Below are 18,620 nucleotides of genomic sequence, written 5' to 3'. Positions count from 1 at the left end.
TTCGAAATATATTTTAAGGAAGGTTTGGTAATGTCATAAAAAAACGTTAGTTAATAAAGGGATGGTTCAACAAAAAAACAAAACTCGGGGTTGTTTTAAACCTGTATGGGTTTTGTTATTATGTTGGAAACAAAAGAAGATATTTTGATAAATGATGGTAAGCACACATTTGACGGTACCCATTGTCTTTATTTTTCCTACTGTGGGAGTCAATGGGTACCATCAACTGTGTTGCCATCATCATTTATCAAAATATCTTCTTTTAACAGAATAAAAAACAACTTTTAGAGCAAAATAAAGATGAGCAAGTGATTTCGTTTTTGGGTGAACCATCCTTTTAATGCCAATTTTTAATTATTGATTCTTTTTGATTCTATTAAGTGAATCAGAAGGGGTTCACAGTAGTGATGCACCGAAATGAAAATTCTTGGCCGAAACCGAAAACCGAAAAAAGGAAACCAAGGCCGAAAAACCGAAACCGAAACACCGAAATAAATTATTATGCCAATTATTAGTTCAATTGCATTTATGGCTATCACTGTGTGCTAACTTTACTAGGGGTGTGTGACGGATAAAAAAAACTCACAGTTCGGATCACATTACAGTTTTTGAGGCACAGATCAGATTATTTTTTGCATCAGCAAAAAGCAGGTGGGAAAAATCTAATAAACAATAAAGAAATTGCAAACATTTATAAAAGAGAACAAAGTTGTACATTAATAAGGTCTGAAATTAGCATTAGGTACAGAAATCAAATTAAATTAATCATAACACAATAAATTAAATATATTATTATTTTTTAGAGCTATTTGTCTCTTTGTCATGGGTTGTTTGATCAACATTAATGACACAGACTTCAGTAGGTTAATCTGACTGTAATCTATACAGACATAAACAAATGTTTTTATAAGAAAAAGAATACTGTGGAGAGAATTTTGTTTATATGTGCCCTGTCAATAACAGAGAGAATTTATGTTTGCTTGTTTTTTTTTAAACGCGTCTCTATTCAAATTATTACTCTAGTGCAGCACTGATTTGGAGACATTTACAGTACATTAAAACATTAGGATAGGTGAAGAAAAGAAACCGATCCACCATTGCAAACACAGTTTAGAACAAACAAAAAGACAACAAAGAACAGGAATCAAACAATATGGTAACAAACATGCTCCACAGCTTTCTGTTTATGGATGAAATAAAATTAAAGAAGAAAAACGATAGTATGTGTGCAAATGCTGTCTATTTCCTTTGTATAATTGTTTGTAATGGAGTGTCCTGTTTAAATATTTTCACGTGCATGCGATGTTGTACGCGGACTGTACGCGCACTGTCCGTGCGGTCTCAAATTTTGGGCTGCCTGATGACGAAAATGATGGCGCGCATACGCGGACGTCCCTAGTATACTTTCGGCTTTAAGGGCACTTAAACGCATGCATATACAGAGACTGATGGTGAATCCCAAACAGCGCAACAGTCGCTCCACATAAAAACGTTACGTTGTGTTTCATTGCTTTATTCGCCAAATGTACGTTAATGGATTACAGTAAGAGACACATAGCGCGACTCTCTCTAAAGTTTACACATCAAGACATTCTTAATCTTTGCAGATGCGTGCAAACAGCTGGACCCTGAGTGAAACCTGCTTGAGCACGAAGGGGAGGGGTGGGAGACGACTGATCACCGTGAAGGCTGAGTGAAACCCGAGCGCTAGCGCACAGATGAAAGGGGCGCGGTTGACATTCATTTTCGGTTTACATTTTCGGCTGGATTTTTTATTTCGGCCCGAAACCGATAATGCCATTTTCGGCCGAAATTTTCGGCGACCGAAATTTCGGTGCACCCCTAGTTCACAGTCTATTTGAATGATTCATCTGTGAATTCAAATGTGTTTTAATGAAATCCTTTTTAGAAACCATCAATCACTGTAAAGGTCACAGATATGTTTTATACAGATATATTTAAACCTCTTCCGGACATCAATGCTTTTAAGAGCAATTTTGATGATGAATTATCTGTCATTGAAGCATATCCTCGTGTGTTGGAATGACCTGTTACGCAATCATGCCCATGGGCCGCATGTTGGCTGAACGTCTGATGAATACGGCACACTTAACTGGAAACGCTTCAAAGTCGTCTTATGATTGGTTTAATTCTACAGCATTTTTGGGAAATGTGCATGTTGCGTTCTTTAAAGGTGCCTTGCAAGACCTTACAAAATGAACCGTTATGTTTTTATTAACTTAGAATGAGCCGTTTTTATCAGTGATGTTGGGGTTAGGGGTGGGGTATCATTAAATTTTTTTGTTGTCTAACATTTGTATGTTTTTTATGATTCGCAGGTTTGGCGTTGTGCTAAACGTGTTTTGTTTGAGGTGACAGAGACACTTATTTATTAGATAAATAGATTAGATGCCAATGAACAGGATGTGCTGCTATTCAGCTAGCTATAAATGTAAACTTGCATAATGTACTTTACAATAATCTGAATATTTGCTCACTGATGGACAGTTTAAGTGCACTGAAAACTTCTGTATCTCCTCTATAGTCACATTGTGAAATTATTCACCTGTAGTGATAAGAGGGTTTAATAGCTTAGATGACAATCTTATTATGAACCGGAGATCTTTCTGGAAGTGCGTCTTTCTTTAACAACTGGGTAAAATGTCCCCACATCTGAGAATTATATCAACCTTCAGGGCTTTTGCAGGTGACTTTATCTGCACACGAGTATCAAATCATCTGAGATATTAAAAAACCAAACACACTTAATCTCTGAAGCTCTCGTGGTTATCAGCAGTCATCACAATATTCATTTTCCGTAAGATTAGTTATCGGTTTCCTTCAGACCTCTTAAAAAAAAAAAACTTCTTGTCTTGTTGTGAGTTTTCTCAAAATTGGAATTGTGTAACCGACCGTACTGCTTTGTGGAGTCCAAAACACATCATAAACCAAATGCACATTGAATATAAATTTGGCTAAATACAATTTAGCCATTGGCGGACACACTCAAAATATTGATCACATTGTGCAGTTAAAGCGCCTACAGTATGTAAACAGCATGACTGGGTTTTAAACGGTGTATATTGATCTGTAATTGTGTGTGTGGTCTCTTCAGCAGCTGGACTGAGCAGTTCCTCACATAGATACAGTATTTTAAGAAAAGAAATGAGAGCAAATATATAATATATTAGCTTTCCGTCTCTGTCTGCAGTGCACCTTTTTTTGTCTTTAGTGGATTTCTGTCCTTCCTTTTCTCCATCTCTGATGTGCTTTGCCTCTGTGAGAGCCCATCTTTATAAATGGCAGAGAAATAAGTATATTTCATCAGCCCCTTTCACAAAGACATTCGGGAAAATATGCGGATAATGTGTCCAGGATTTCTCCCAGGATTGTTAGACTTCATGACACTGCCAGTGATTTTCTGTAATATGTGTGTGAGTTTACACGTGCCATCAGGATAACTGTAACTGTATTCAAGATTTAGATTTTTTTTACAATGCAAGTTTGCTTATTCTTAGTGATAATGCTCTCAAGAATTTTTTTTCTGATTTAATTACAACCTAGTGGTAGAAAAATGTCTGGATGTTTACCCGGTGCTATCAAACTTGAGTTGTGTATTGTTTTTAAGTGTTGGACCTCTATCTTGTATTTGTGACCTCAGGAAAATGGTATCATAGTTGTGTCTCACAGGTAAAGGTCAGGTAATCTGACGGCCTCATGCTGTGTTTTTTTCGCCCATTGCCATTTGTTTTATGTGGTATTTGAGAGCGAGTAATACCAAACGGTCATGAAAGCAAGCATCTAGAATGCATTTAGAAAGAGTTTGGAGTCATGAGGTTTAGGTGAGAAGTCAATATCATCAAATGTCATATTTATTTTTATACAACAGTTCTTTCTGGTTCTCGAATCTGATTGGCTAAGAGCTATGCGATATTGTACTGATATCGGCACTGTAACCGCTTCACCTTTCGTATCATTCTGCCACCTAGTGAATGGAGGTCCTAAGCAGGCTCATCTCTGAATGGAAAAACACAGACGTGCTGTTTTTAAACACTCTCCGTGTGTCTCATTAGTTTACTAGCTCATAAATCAGTCTGTGAATCCCCAATCAGAAGTATTATTCCGTCAAAGATCAGCGCTCTTGGATGTTACGTTAAAGTTAATGGGAGAAATGTCTTGTTACATCGTGTGGATTATTAACACTTGGAAAGAGGAATATAAACACTCGTTTTTTTCTGGACCTATATCTCTTATCAGAACGCGAAAACACAGTGGAACTGCAGGTAAGCACCGCAGCTTTTAAATGTGGACATTGATCATTTACTTTATCGTGACGTGACTATTAAAACATGTTATGAGATATCGCCACTGGTATATTTATAAGCAGCATGCAAAAACATCTCTCTAACACTTATAAAAAATCGTTTTAATATAGTATTGACAAGAACAAAGTTTAATAATAATAATCGAGTGCTCGTATCACGTTAAGAATAAATGAGAAAGCAATAGTAACGTTATACAAGTATAGTTTTATTAACTTTTACCTCGCGCCAAAACAATAACAACACAAAAGACACTAAATATGAATAAAAAAACAAGTAATAGTTTGATCGTGACACCAAATACTGCTGATTTGATCTCATTTTTGACGATCATAAACAAACAAGGCCAGCATGAGAGCCAGGGAATACCTTTCAGAAATGTAGCCCAGAGAGGGCGGTGGTCAGCGGGGCGAGTGAACACTGACGTCCGCTCATGCTTTGGTTCTCATTCGTACCGAATCTCACTAAGCAAACGTTCAAACAGGCGCTATCTTTACTAATCGACTGTAGATTTAAATATAATACATATATATTCTCGACTGAACTAATCTTAAAACTACACTTTGTGACCAAGAAACGGTAATATAAAGTAACAGATTTTCCGTCCATTGAGTTGTTATGAGCATCAAAGCAGCCGAAAGTTTTACCTGTATTACAAATCCGTGGCGGAAGAAGTAGTTCTCAAACAAAGAGGCTTTTAAAATAACTTCGTTGTTGTTTTCTAGTTTTCGTTTTTCAAACGTGTGCCGTCGAACTGTTGTATAAAAGCAATATCGCTCTCAGAGTCGTGTGATATAGCTCTATATCATCACGGCTGTGATTGCCTACGGCCTCGTGCCTCTGGCCTAATCACAGCCATGATGATATAGAGCTATATCACACTCCTACTCGAGCGATATTGCTTAAATAAAAGATACTGGTACAGGTATGAGATAAGAGTGTGATATTAATTATTTTTATGTTTGTTTTCATTTATTTAATACTCTTTTGAAGTAGTTCTTGATTCTTGTTGAATTATTTCTGACGGCTGTATATTTACATGTTAACACTTAAGGATGGCACTCATCAAAGCTGTGATTTTTTTTTAGACTTTAGATAAATACATTTATAAAGATGTGAGCCATTTATTTATTCTCCTAATTATCGTGACAAGCTTGAGGATCTCTTATATTTCTTTAACTTTTCTGTAAGTCTTCAGTTTTGATGTTGTCTGCAGTTGGTATGTTGACCAGATCTTCATGGATTAAGTCCCACCACTATGATTAAAATGTTAGTTTTGTTCATTTGGCAGATGCTTTTATCTAAAGTTACTTATAGTCAGTGTTGGGTAATAACAAGTAACGTGCATTATGCAATAATATTACTTTTCTGAAGTAACAAGTAAAGTAACACTTTACTTTATAAATGTAAATATTAAACAGTAGTAACGCGAGTTACTTTACAGTTTAATTAATTTGATGTAAAAAAAAGCAATGTACTGCATTAAACTGAATGTATTAACGTAGATTTATGTAGTCTATGTGTACGCGCCTGAGTGGGAACCTATTCAGTCAGAAAGGAAGATGGCAGGCCAGAGCTTGACATTTTCGCGATGGAAATATGCAATTTCTGAATGCAGAACTTCTTAGTCGTAAAAGCCACCTGCAAGGCCTTAAAGAGATCAAGTAACGCAAAAGTAACTTCAAAGTAACGTAAGTATTACTTTCCATGAAAAGTAACTACACTGAAAAAAATGATTCATTGAATTTAATCAATTTTTTTAAGGTAAGTGGTTGCAATCAATTTATTTAAGCTACATTTAAACAAAAGTTTTCTATTTCATTTTACGTTACTAATCTTTTTTGTTTAAATGTAGCTTAAATAAATTGATTGCAACCACTTACCTTAAAAAAATTAATTAAATTCAATGAATCATTTTTTTTCAGTGTAAGTAACGCAATTAGTTACTTTTTTGTATTTAATATTGTAACGCATTACTTTTAAAAGTAACTTTCCCCAACACTGCTCATAGTGCATAAGTATTTGTCCTCGTTCGGAGTTTATTAACCCTTCTATTGTGTTTTTGTGTGATGATTTTGATGGAGCGGGTCAAATTGACCTAATTTGATTCACTGCAATTCCCTAAATATCACATTATGAAAAACAAGAGGGAATTGAGTATGAACAGGACTATTTTAGTATCAGTATTTGTCATACATCACTTTAAGTAACAAAGTATGACTTTTTAAAATGCATTTAAATTAACATCTTTGTTTTAACATTTAAAATTTGTATTCAACATGGTTTATTTTTCTGTTTTTAACATTAGTTTCTTAAACAAGCTCCTCTTTTGTTCTTGAGTCTCATTGAACAAATTTAAGAAATCACTGTTGACATGATCAAGCATATTGTATGCTTTCTGCCTTCTTGCATTTTACACAAATGGTGCTTGTTTTGGTGTCATGTTTTGTGGGGCGCAACTGGCATCCCCTGTGTTCATCTCTGGATTTTCTGTGGGTCTGAATTCATCTTCTTTACATAGTGTTTTATATACATTGAAGTTGAACATAGAAACACTTTTACTTTTCTGTGCCTGAGGAAGTCTTTATCAGTACTGAAAATAGTGAGGAAAAGCTCACTTTTCCCTTTCCAGGGTAGTAAAACGCCAACATATATGCAATAAATTTATTTAATTTGTGTCTATACAGTTGCCTTGGAACAAGAAATATCATTCAAATTTGCAAAATTGGACAGTTAAAGATGGGAAAAATGTTGCCTGGTCTGATGAGTCTCGATTTCTGTTGAGACATTCAGATGGTAGAGTCAGAATTTGGCGTAAACAGAATGAGAACATGGATCCATCATGCCATGTTACCACTCTGCAGGCTGGTGGTGGTGGTGTAATGGTGTGGGGGATGTTTTCTTGGCACACTTTAGGCCCCTTAGTGCCAATTGGGCATCGTTCAAATGCCACGGCATAACTAAGCATTGTTTCTGACCATGTCCATCCCTTTATGACCACCATGTACTCATCCTCTGATGGCTACTTCAATCAGGATAATGCACCATGTCACAAAGCTCGAATCATTTCAAATTGGTTTCTTGAACATGACAATGAGTTCACTGCACTAAACCTGGATCATAATTTAAGGGTTAAAAGGATAGATCACACAAAAATTCTGACATAATTTATGATTATTTTGTTGGAGTTGAAAGAAGATATTTTGATCAATGATGGGAAGCACACAGCTGGCCGTACCCATGACTTCCGTAGTAGGAAGAGCAAATACTATGTTTCTTGGTTAAACTATGCTTTATATAGAGATTATAAATGATTCTTCTCCATTAATTCCTTAATTAAAGCACATCCCAATCTCTTTAGCTTCCATTACAATATTTATATTTTATACTTTCCATGAATTATTAAATCTATTACTTTTATTACGATGAATTTAATCGGTTATGTTTCTTTTATATTTCAAGCTTTTAAAGTATCAGGCAAGATTGGAGTGTAATGAAATAACTGCATTGTGATAAAGTCTATTTTAAAAGGTTATTGTTGTTATTGATTTCAGAGTCACCTGTGGTGTTTTACTGGTGATGTACAACAGTCGGCTAGTTGGTCTTAAAGGGGTTGTTTAACCAACGGTTCTGTCAGCATTTACTCTCCTAAAGTTTGTGTGACTTCTGGGAAACACAAAATGAGATGTTTGGCAGATCGAGTCACCGTTTTGTGTCACAGAAATGTTTCACAAGAGAAAGTAAGTCGACTTGATTGGGCGCAACGGATCGGAACAGAGCACGCAGGTCTCGAGAAGTTATTTTTAACTTAACAACTTGTTAACTGTCCTTGTGTTCCACATTGAAGTGTTAACAGGATTTCATTAACAGAATTACAAATGCATGAACAGGTTGTAGTGAATTCCTGCAGACAGGTGACGATCGCCCTGCGGGAAATCATGGAGTCATGCTTCGTCTCAAAAGTAATTATTTATCAGGTCACGAATGCAGAATTACAGTGGTGTATTGGTCTGGCGGTGGAGGGTTCGACTTTGCATTATCTTTGAGCCGCGAGATGAGTTTGCGTCTGTTCGTGCTAGCATGCTAATGGATGCTGATTGCTATCGCGGCAGCTTTCTGAACTCAATTAGCAGCGTGATTGTCTGATAAACTCTCATTAGCATTTAAGCTAGATGAGCGTGCCGATCAGCCGATGAAAGTGCTCAGATTTTCGGCTTCGGAGTTTAGCACGTGAAGCGGTCTTGCGTTTATCCGCTAATCAGAAATAACAGGATTATTCATCTGATGAAGACAATTTGTCATGATTGACTTATAATAGCATGGCTCGATAGACCTTGAGGTTTTTATGATGCTAAATTTACCATCGGAGCATTTTGCTAACGCCATTTTAAGATCCAAAGACTCAAATCTGAAGGTCTGTGTGTGCTGGTGGAAAAATAGCACCCTTACGTAGCATTCAAGGTGTTGGGGATTAGTTTCCTTCACATCATCGACTTACCGTGAATGTGTGAGGAGAATCTGGGCTTTGCTCGGGTCCTGTAATGGGTTTACTGTAATCTCTTTAGGCAAGGTTTTATCCCCGCGTGTCGTTCTGACCCAGCTATTCCGTACGCCCACTCCACCCTGCTTTTTCAGCAGCCCACACATAGGACACGCTCATTTAAAACTAGTTAGGAGCAATTTAGCTAGTGGTGTTTATAGAATTAACCAGGGGTGTAGGAATCACTTGTAAAGTGGGTTGGATAGATTACAGTATGTAAACTTAACTCATGAATATTAATTATGTAATGTGATGTTTGTTGTAGATTCCAACTGTAGTAAAATTGCAGCATCATTTGATGCAACCGATTGACAGATGCTGTACTGTGGGTTCACACCAGCCGCGTTTGAGGCATCAAATTCGCGTCTACCGCATGTAGTTTAGCGCTTTTGAATTTACTTGCTTCATTTGCGCGTGAAATTCTAGTAATCGAGACATTTCGTCATGGGATGGGTTTCTGGGGCTCCACTCTTCCTGTAATCATGCCACTACTAGAGCAAGCTCCTGATTGGTTAACGCGGCGCGTTTTTCTGCCAAAGTTCAAATTTTTCAACTTGCGTGTTTTCCGCGGCAACGCTCAATTCTCGCCAACTAGCCGCGCAAATGAGGCTGAATCGCGTCTACAGTGCCGCGCTAAACGCCTCATTTGCGGCGGGAGACCTCCAGACACACGTCTTCACATTTACTTAAAATTTAAATCTTTCGTGCTTGACGCCTCTACCACTTGTGGGAAATATTGAAATATATCTGCATCAACCAAGTCTGGAAATCGGCTTCACTCATGATTGCTCACACAGGTGGATGGAGAGCGGTGAATGAGCATGCGGTTAGTAGCAGAAGTTCGGGTAGACAGGTAGATGTTGACCGGTCTGTCACTAAGGATGGCAGCAGGTCTTTAGAGGATCTGTGGTGCTGGGCTCAGTACAGCAGAAAATTGACTCGATGTGGAAGGCAGAACCGGGAGTTTAAGAACCGGAGAATTTACTTTCCGGGCTGGAATGGGAAGCAGCACGTGGAACTGTGATGTTAATCTGTAAGGAATGCGTTTAATTGAAATGTGTAGTTGTCATTTTGTTCATTACGGGGTTTAGAAATTGAACAGACCCATAAAGCTAGTTTGCTACACATGATTTTTCTAAGCATTTTTTTCTGTAAATAAATGATAAAGCAAGCCATATAGGGACCATAATGTCATAAAGACCAGCGACTACCAAACACGTTTGTGTTTCTTTCAGAATGTTATTTTAGAATGTTCTCATCTAACGTTATATTTCTGAACTTGTGCGTCTGTTTCAAGCTGAAATATCGAATGTAGTAGCGCAGTCTCGTCCAAAGCCGTCTGGTTTGCCTCCGACGAGTTGGCGGATCAACAATTTGATGGAGGTAATTAATGCGCCTTCTCTGATCAGTAACACTAGCTGTGAATATTTCGTACAACTGCGGGAAAAGAGCTGCTATGGCAACTTGAATGACTGATGTATGGAAATAATCCGACATGTTTGTTGTTATATTCCTGAACTGGCGCATGCCTGTGACGTAAACACGTACGCGACGAAAGCCACCGTGAGCAGACTTTTGCGGTTTTACTCTTTAAAATGGGAACGCGCCGGTAGACCGTTTTTAAGATTTCCACTCTGGAGGGTGATTTTACTTTTCTGCGTTTGTAAGCCCCTAAAACTCTGTAAATAGGGCCTTAGTATCAGGGGGTCCCTGGTCCATGCCTCTCACATCTAAGGGATCCCTGCCCCGAAAAATGTTGACAACCTCTGCCATAGAAACCATCCAGAGTAAACATGCAATTGAATTCGCTAATTGTTTTGAAATTGTGTTTCCTGGACTGGAACTCCTGGTTAGCAGCTCTAGTTGTAACCATAGACTGTAAAAAAGATGGTGAAAAGTGAAGCCGTCAGTGTCCCGATACGGCGCTGACATCTTGGGTCTTGAGTCTGCGCAGTAGCAATTTCGGGATCAGTCCTGCGCAGTAGTGAGCAGGAAGTAAAGCCGCGAAATCAAGGCCCCGCCCTCGCTCTTGCAGAATCCGCATATCACAGCTGTCAATCATAACGTGACACCATCGTTTTTATAGCATTAAAGGTATAGCGGAACCGCCCCTCCACTTTTTGTAACTTTTTGAAAAAACACAGTGAGAACGCAAGCTTCAATGAATGGCTGAAGCCTAGCCCACCACACATATACACCTCAAAGTGCTCATATGCAGAAAGCGAACCTAGGGACGAACACGTACGACAGCCTTACGTCAACATATCATCAGAATGATTGACAACTGGGATGACCAATAGTCTAGATGATCCACCCGGAAAAAGAAAATCTTCTGCTATACCTTTAAATAACTAACTAAAAACAAACTTATTTTAAAAACAAACACTTGAAATTAAATCAAGTGAGTAAATGACAGAAACCAACTTTGAAAAAAATATAAATGAAGTGTATTTAAATTGTTTAGTTGGTCTCAAGTCCCATTGAATAACATGGGGAGGCGGGGTTTATGACCTATACTGGGACCAGTCACTGGGGCGCGATCGAGACGTTTTGGCTTCACTTTTTAGGGCTTGGTTGTAACGTGTCAATGAGTTGAAATTGCTCTTATTGAGTGCAATTTCCTAAATTATATTTAAAAATATGCATGCAGAAATCACAAATGAAAATGACAGAAATGATGACTTTCTTCTCTCATGTGTCTTTGTAAAACGTACAGTCTGAAACTCACTGTTGTCATCTACAAATTAAACATAAATGCAGACCTCAGCACATAAAGTGACAGTCACAATTCTCACTAAAAGCCTGCCAGCACTTCATTCTCAATTATTAATATTCATTTACTAAGTACGACAAGACCAAATCATCTTCTCTTCCTATAATATTACACTGTCTCTTTCTCTCTCTCTCTCTTTCTGTCTCGCTCTCGTTGGTCCATGTACTGAAGTCTGGCCTTGTCTAATGATTCATTAGTAATGAAATGCACCGCAGTTCAGGTCCATTTAGAGAAACATGAACAGACAGAGCTTGGCTTAAGGTTTTCTGTCTGGAGTAGCTGATATATTGGTCTTTTAAAACCTCATCATTTATAAACTCCAGAATATACAATCCTTTAAGAAATTTAGGTAACACTTTACAGATCGGTAATAACTAGGTAATGTTATGATAATACATAAGCAATTTCATGGTAATATTATTTTTAAATCACATATTACAAGTAATTCCCGTGCAGTTTCTAGGCAATTACTGTGCTGTTTCCAGACAATAATAATGTAAAGTGTGTTGATTTAAATAACTGTAGTGAATCTGTACTTACTGAAATGATAATGTTCAGGATTTACTTAATGTGAAGTAATACTTCTGTAATTATACCATCCTGGTAGTGTTATGGAGGAGTTAAATGTTGGTATGTACTAGGGGTTGAACGACTTCAAATTATTTAAAGTCACATGTTATGACATCAAAGTCGAGTTGACGTCGACTAGTCGTTGATGTCAATCATACAAAACATAAGAGATGGGACTGCTTTGCAACATGCCACAATTTATTAGCAGAATATTTATACAGATGCTGATTATACAGCTTATGTTGCAACTTAAATTAAAAAAATTATACAGCTTATATGTTGAAACTTAAAGTAACAATGCAACAATAACTCCTATTTTAGAGCATTTTTTATCAATGCATGTCGGCATAACAATGCTAAAATTATACAGCTCCTATGTTGCAACTTAATGTTAAAAATGCAACAATAAATCAAAAAAGTATTGTCGACGTCAGGCGTCACGACATTGCATTAAGGTCGACTAGTCAACTAGTTGGTTCAACCCCTAGTATGTACGTGGTTACTTTTAAATGTTATGGCATAATAACGCAGTGATCCAAGAGACTAACCAAGCCATTGTAGTAGTTAGATGGTAAAATGTCAAATTGTATCTTTTACTACCAACGTGAAAGAAATGAAGTAATTTCACAAAAAAACCTACATGATATCAGGGCTGTAAAATACAGTATTTCCTATTCACATCTTTTTATGCTGAACAAGCTTCTTTTAGATTGTTCAGGGTGTGATTTGGGCAGTCGGTCGGTCGATTAAATATATATTCCCATAAAATAATATTACCGATCTGTAAAGTAAATTGCTATCGAGACTTACAGTTGCTATAAAATCAGTTATTATTTTTTATTGTATAGATAAAATAATGTTTCTTTTAAAGTTTTATAGTGAAATAATTGGCCATCACAGACATCTGTAATTGACTCAAAGTATGTTTAGTTGGATATGAAAATATTTTATGTGTACTGTATGTTTTGATTTGCTGGAGCAACCACCAAAGCTGCGTGTCATTAAACTTGAGCAGGTTGTCGATGAGGAATTGTTGACTTGTGAGACCTCATTTATACAAGCTTTGTGTTCACCACCATTTCATAAATGAACAGAAATCATTTCACTTGTTTTGCTTGTTTGTTCAGTTTATTTTATTTAGTCTTGAAAACCTACATGTGAGTGAATTAGTGCACTTGGTAGGAATCACATTAATCATATATTATTATTTTCTGAGAAACAGTAATGATGCAGGACAATAAGTAATATACATGCAAGTAATATAATCTATAGTAATACATTACAAATACAGATTCATTTTTGCTTAAATTAGTGTATATGTGACCCGTACTGGCAATTTTTCAAAAACTAGTTATTTATATTTTGAAATTCACCAATTAAAAAAAAACTTAAACGATGTATGATTTGTTGAAATCTGACAAAAATTACAGCTACACCTGTTTAAAGTTGATAGTCAGCAAAGTCAATTTTGAGAACAATTGAGTTATCTTTTTTCATGCCAAGTTGCCTTATCAATAAAGAGAAAACATTTTCCTGCTAATGACGCTTTTCTGACAAGTTTTAGGGTTAATCTGTAATTTCGCTTTTATCCACTAGATAACCAATTTATATGAATAAATCGAATTTAATCAATTTTAAGCTCCGTGTATGTCTAACAAAGTTCCTTTACAAAAATGTTAAGCTCTTTTTTTGAGGAAAATCATGCGTTAAAATCAGTTGTAAAACTATTAGATTTAGCACACACAAAGTCAAAAACAATATCTATAGGAACAATAAATCTCAAACTTTCTTTTAATATTTGATTGACATTGAGACATACAGCTTTATGATACTGTAATGCAAGGATCTACTATAATGTTAAAAATCAGATGTTTATTTTCTAGTGGTCGAGCGATATGGTTTTTTATCTATCTATCTATCTAGCTATCTATCTATCAGATCTTTTAGTCATCGCGAGAAATTATTTTAATTTCTTATCGCTCTTCTTAACTCTTTTAACATCAAGGTCCTGAACTTTATCTTTTTAATAACTATTTTACCATCAACAAGTCCTGCACTTTATTTTCTAATTCCTGCATGTTTTAAAACCCAAACTAAAATGTCAGACGTGCAACTGGATGAACACACATCTTTGTGTTAGATTAAACATTTGGGACGGTACAGCTTTCAGAAAACGTACAAATAAAGATCATTTTAGATGTTTAATGGCTATTTAGTGTATTGGGATCACTAGATGAGGGCCTAATGTACTTATTTTTTATGAAACCGACCAAAATCAACATTTATACTTTCTTTTTGCTGTAGCTCAAAATTACACCGTGTGCTTTCTGACTTATAATGCCAGCTGCGGTCACATATTGTTTTTTATTTTCATGCAGAATATAAATAATACTATCACTGGCATTTAAGTCTGTCTGAAGTAGATTAAGGGGCACATCCCACATTTTAAGATGTGTATTATTTTGTTTTGTTTAAGCATCTCATCTGTAGTCTGTTGTACTTCTACCTTGAAACGTCCCACTGGTTAAAAAATCCGTTTTCATCTGCATTTAATTAAAATAGCATCTCCTCTAACTAAAGTCTATAGTCTCTGTGTGCATCTGTTGATTTAGTAAAGCTCGATCGGTGTATTAATGTCTCCAGTCACATTAAGAAGCTATTTCTCCTCCAGCTCATTATAAACAGATTGTGTCTCTCGGCCCTAATGAGAAACTTTCCATCACTCCATTACAACAAATAAGACAAAGCCCTGAGCTCAGAAGTGATGTCCTCTCAGATCCGTGTCGGTGTCAGGGCCGACGGTTCAGAGTCTCTACGCTCACAGTGTTTATCTCAGTCAATCAGAAATCCATTCAGCTCACATCGCAATACTTTCTTTAAGATGAACGGATGATTAATAAAGCTTCAAATCTGTTTACTCAACCGGGGCCTTTTAAAATGACTTCCAGTTCATGCTCTGAAATCCAGAAGCGATAATGAGGTGTCAGACATCTGACAGACCTGAACATGTGAAGGGTCAGATGTTGACATCAAGCTCTTTCAATCGTATTGGAAATTAATAACAAGAAACTTGTCTGATCTGCTTCAACTGGTGACATTTGACTATTGAAGTGTCTGCTGATGATTTTCAAGTGCCAGGATATCATGGTGTGATAATGTTGGGCTTTAGACCGTCTAGCAAAAGAAATAAAAAACAACCGACCATATTTACTTTCTCGGGGCAAGTATTGTACTGTGCCTGATTCGTGAACATCGATGATGTAGAAAAATCTTTTTGTTTTACCATTTTGCATTTTTTGAAATCGTTCTCTCTCAAAACTAATCCGTTATTAAACTAAGTGTTTACAATGTTTTTAAGTTAAAGGAATATTTCATTTTCTTAAAAGAAAAATCCAGATAATTTACTCACCACCATGTCATCCAAAATGTTGATGTCTTTCTTTGTTCAGTCGAGAAGAAATTATGTTTTCTGAGGAAAACATTGCAGGATTTTAATGGACTTTAATAGAGCCCAACATCCAACACTCAACTCAACACTTAACATTTTTTTTCAACGGAGCTTCACAGGACCACAAACGATCCCAAACGAGGCACAAGGGCCCCATCCAGCAAAACGACTGTCATCCTCGACAAGAAAAAAAAATGCACCTTCAAACCACAACTTCTTGTCTAGATCCGGTCGTGATGCGCCAGCGTGACCCCCACTCAATACGTCATGACGTCAAGAGGTCACAGAGGACGAACGCGAAACTCCGCCCCAGTGTTTACAAGTTTTGATAAAGAGGACCGTTCCTACATTGCTGTATGTCAACTGATACTAATTAATGGCTTTGTGTCAGTTTATTGTTTAAAATGGTCCGCAAATGTGCGTTTTATACATGTAACACGTGACCTCCCTACGTCACTACGCATTTACGTTAGGTCGCGCTGAACCGGATCTAGACGGGAGGTTGTGGTTTGGAAGTGCATATTTTTTGTTTTTCTTGTCAAAAATGACAATCGTTTTGCTAGATAAGAGCCTTATGTCTCGTTTGGGATTGTTTATATTCCTTTGAAACTCCATTGAAAAAAACTGTTAAATGTTGAGTTAAGTATTAAATGTTGGGCTCTATTAAAGTCCATTAAAATCCTGCAATGTTTTCCTCAAAAAACATAATTTCTTCACGACTGAACAAAGAAAGACATCAACATTTTGGATGACATGGTGGTGAGTAAATTATCTGGATTTTTCTTTTAAGAAAATTGAATATTTCTTTAATGTCGTCCGTGTGGTGGAGCTAAAGAGCGTTGATTTAGTTTATATTTAAATTGTTTGCTGTTAATGTGCTTTCTAGAACGTTAGCTTGTTTCTCAACATCTCAATGCAGATGAATCGTGTCAGGAACGATGCTAATGAAGTTATTCTGTGTTTAACAAGCTGTGTTAATTGTTGTCATTTGATTCAGGCTGTGGTTAAGTACAAACAGCTTCATTTAAATCTGGTAACGAATTAAAACTGTGTTTTTTTTAGTGTGATCTTGTCAGGAGACATGGGTCATTTGCTCTAGTGGTTTTTATGGATTTTTCTAACAGGACAGAGGCTAAAGCGATGCTCTTATCTTTCAGAGTCTTCCTGAGAGCCATCAATCAGTACGCCTCTGTACTCAACAAGAAGTTTCTCGATCAGACCAACTTTGAGTTGCAGGTGAGTCTTACAGAGCCCAACCATCTCACCACACTTGCAAAATCCTTTTGAAATTCTTTCAACCTTATGTCCTTTCAAATCTGTATGACTTTTACATTTTTGCCTTTGGCGGATGCTTTATTCCAAAGCACAATGTAAGCACAATGATATTTTACCCAAGATGCGTCACTTTTTTTCTAGATCACAAAGGTCAATATGGCTGCCCTAGTCCCGCCTTCCACTGCAAAGAGCCAATCGTGAACCATTAAAGAATGTCATTAGCTTGCGGGAGGGACTTTGCGCAAGTGCAGTATATGCTTTAGCAAGACCTGGAGGCCTTGCAAACATGGCGACAACATTTCCTTAAAAAGACTTTGGGGCAGATTTACTTAAAGGACAAGTTTGGTATTTTACACTTAAAGCCCTGTTTTCAGATTGTTTATGATGAAATAGAACGTTTTTGACTGAAATTTGGACATATGATGCTGGCCCGAGATTTTTCGGGTGTTTCTTGTATCACCTCCCACCTCTACAATGGGTTTATAGGTGCAAAGGAACAATCCTTCCTAAAATGCTTTAAACTTTCATTAACAAAGACGTGAAACTTATCGAGTGGTCAGGGGTGTTCACTGATATGCTCACACAAAAATCGCTGCAAAAGATGCATTCCAACAGGCTTTATCGTAGTTTTTGCCAACTCCATTGACTTGTATTAGATGTGCTGTGAGGTACGGTATTACTTCGCGCCGGGAACCCGTTTGTATTCTTGCAATTGGCAAAGGCGGATTATCACCACCAACTGGGCTGGAGTGTTTATTATTCAAGCTCTCGGCGGAAGAATATACGGGTGTGAGGAGTTTGGAAAAAATAGGTCCAGAAGTTTACAACGAATGCTAAAACACCTGTTGGAAAGCATCTTTTGCAGCGATTTTTGTGTGAGCACATCAGTGAACACCCCCGACCACTCGGTGAGTTTCACGTCTTTTGGGTTGGACTTCATACAAATTGATTTATACAAAAACATGTGATTATTATAAAAAAACCCATCCCTAAAGTTGATGGGTGAAAGCAGATTCATACGAATTTGAGAGTGTATTGGTAGATTTGTTCCATGAGAATCAAACCCACCCGTGAATCATCTGTTGGCATTATAGTCATGCGTTGTGGAAGCTATTGATTAGTTACTTTACTTTCTGGACAAGTGTGCACCGAGTGTGAACTGCTTTCACATTCACACGAATCGCGTCACAGTTATGTCACAACAGATCATTTATTCATGCACGTTTTACAGTAAAGCAACATAATACACTCAGAGTCTTTAAGAAAAGTGAGATTTTTTTAAGTCACTATAAGTCTGGTTAAAGCTTGCTGCATGAGGAAGTTTCAGCAGGATTAGAATCATTTAATTTTCCGCTAGCAGAATAGCTGGATGATAAGCTAATAGGCAGCAATCTCACAGCTGATCATTTAAATATTTTAAACAGCTTTTCTCCGAGCAGTTTGCTTGTGTTTGCTGCTTGTGACTTATCAAGATCTTCATTTCACCCAGGAGAATCTGAGTTTTATTTCTCGTTTTCAGCTTTGGAATAACTACTTCCACCTCGCTGTGGCGTTTCTTACCCAAGAGTCTTTGCAGCTAGAGAACTTCTCCAGTGACAAACGGGCTAAGATCTTCCAAAAGTAAGTATTAGATTCATAGACCCATAATGCACTACAACATAACACACTCACAACAGAAAACACTATCAAGAC

At 37.0% G+C, this 18,620-nt stretch overlaps 1 protein-coding gene across 2 annotated transcripts in view; it reads left to right on the top strand.

Moving 5' to 3' along the window:
• The window catches only part of dock1 (dedicator of cytokinesis 1), a 333,542-nt gene that overhangs the window by 218,586 nt on the left and 96,336 nt on the right, over positions 1-18,620 (top strand). For both annotated transcript variants that reach the window (XM_073867188.1, XM_073867187.1), the window contains exons 30-31: positions 16,811-16,889; positions 18,448-18,548. In XM_073867188.1, the coding sequence (XP_073723289.1) occupies positions 16,811-16,889; positions 18,448-18,548 (180 nt within the window). The remainder of the gene's footprint in view (positions 1-16,810; positions 16,890-18,447; positions 18,549-18,620) is intronic.

The sequence above is a fragment of the Misgurnus anguillicaudatus genome, chromosome 4 (genome assembly GCF_027580225.2).
Source record: "Misgurnus anguillicaudatus chromosome 4, ASM2758022v2, whole genome shotgun sequence".
In the NCBI taxonomy this organism is placed as follows: domain Eukaryota; kingdom Metazoa; phylum Chordata; class Actinopteri; order Cypriniformes; family Cobitidae; genus Misgurnus; species Misgurnus anguillicaudatus.
The sequence above is the reverse complement of the archived record's forward strand: the minus strand, read 5'-3'. Positions and strand labels throughout refer to the sequence as shown.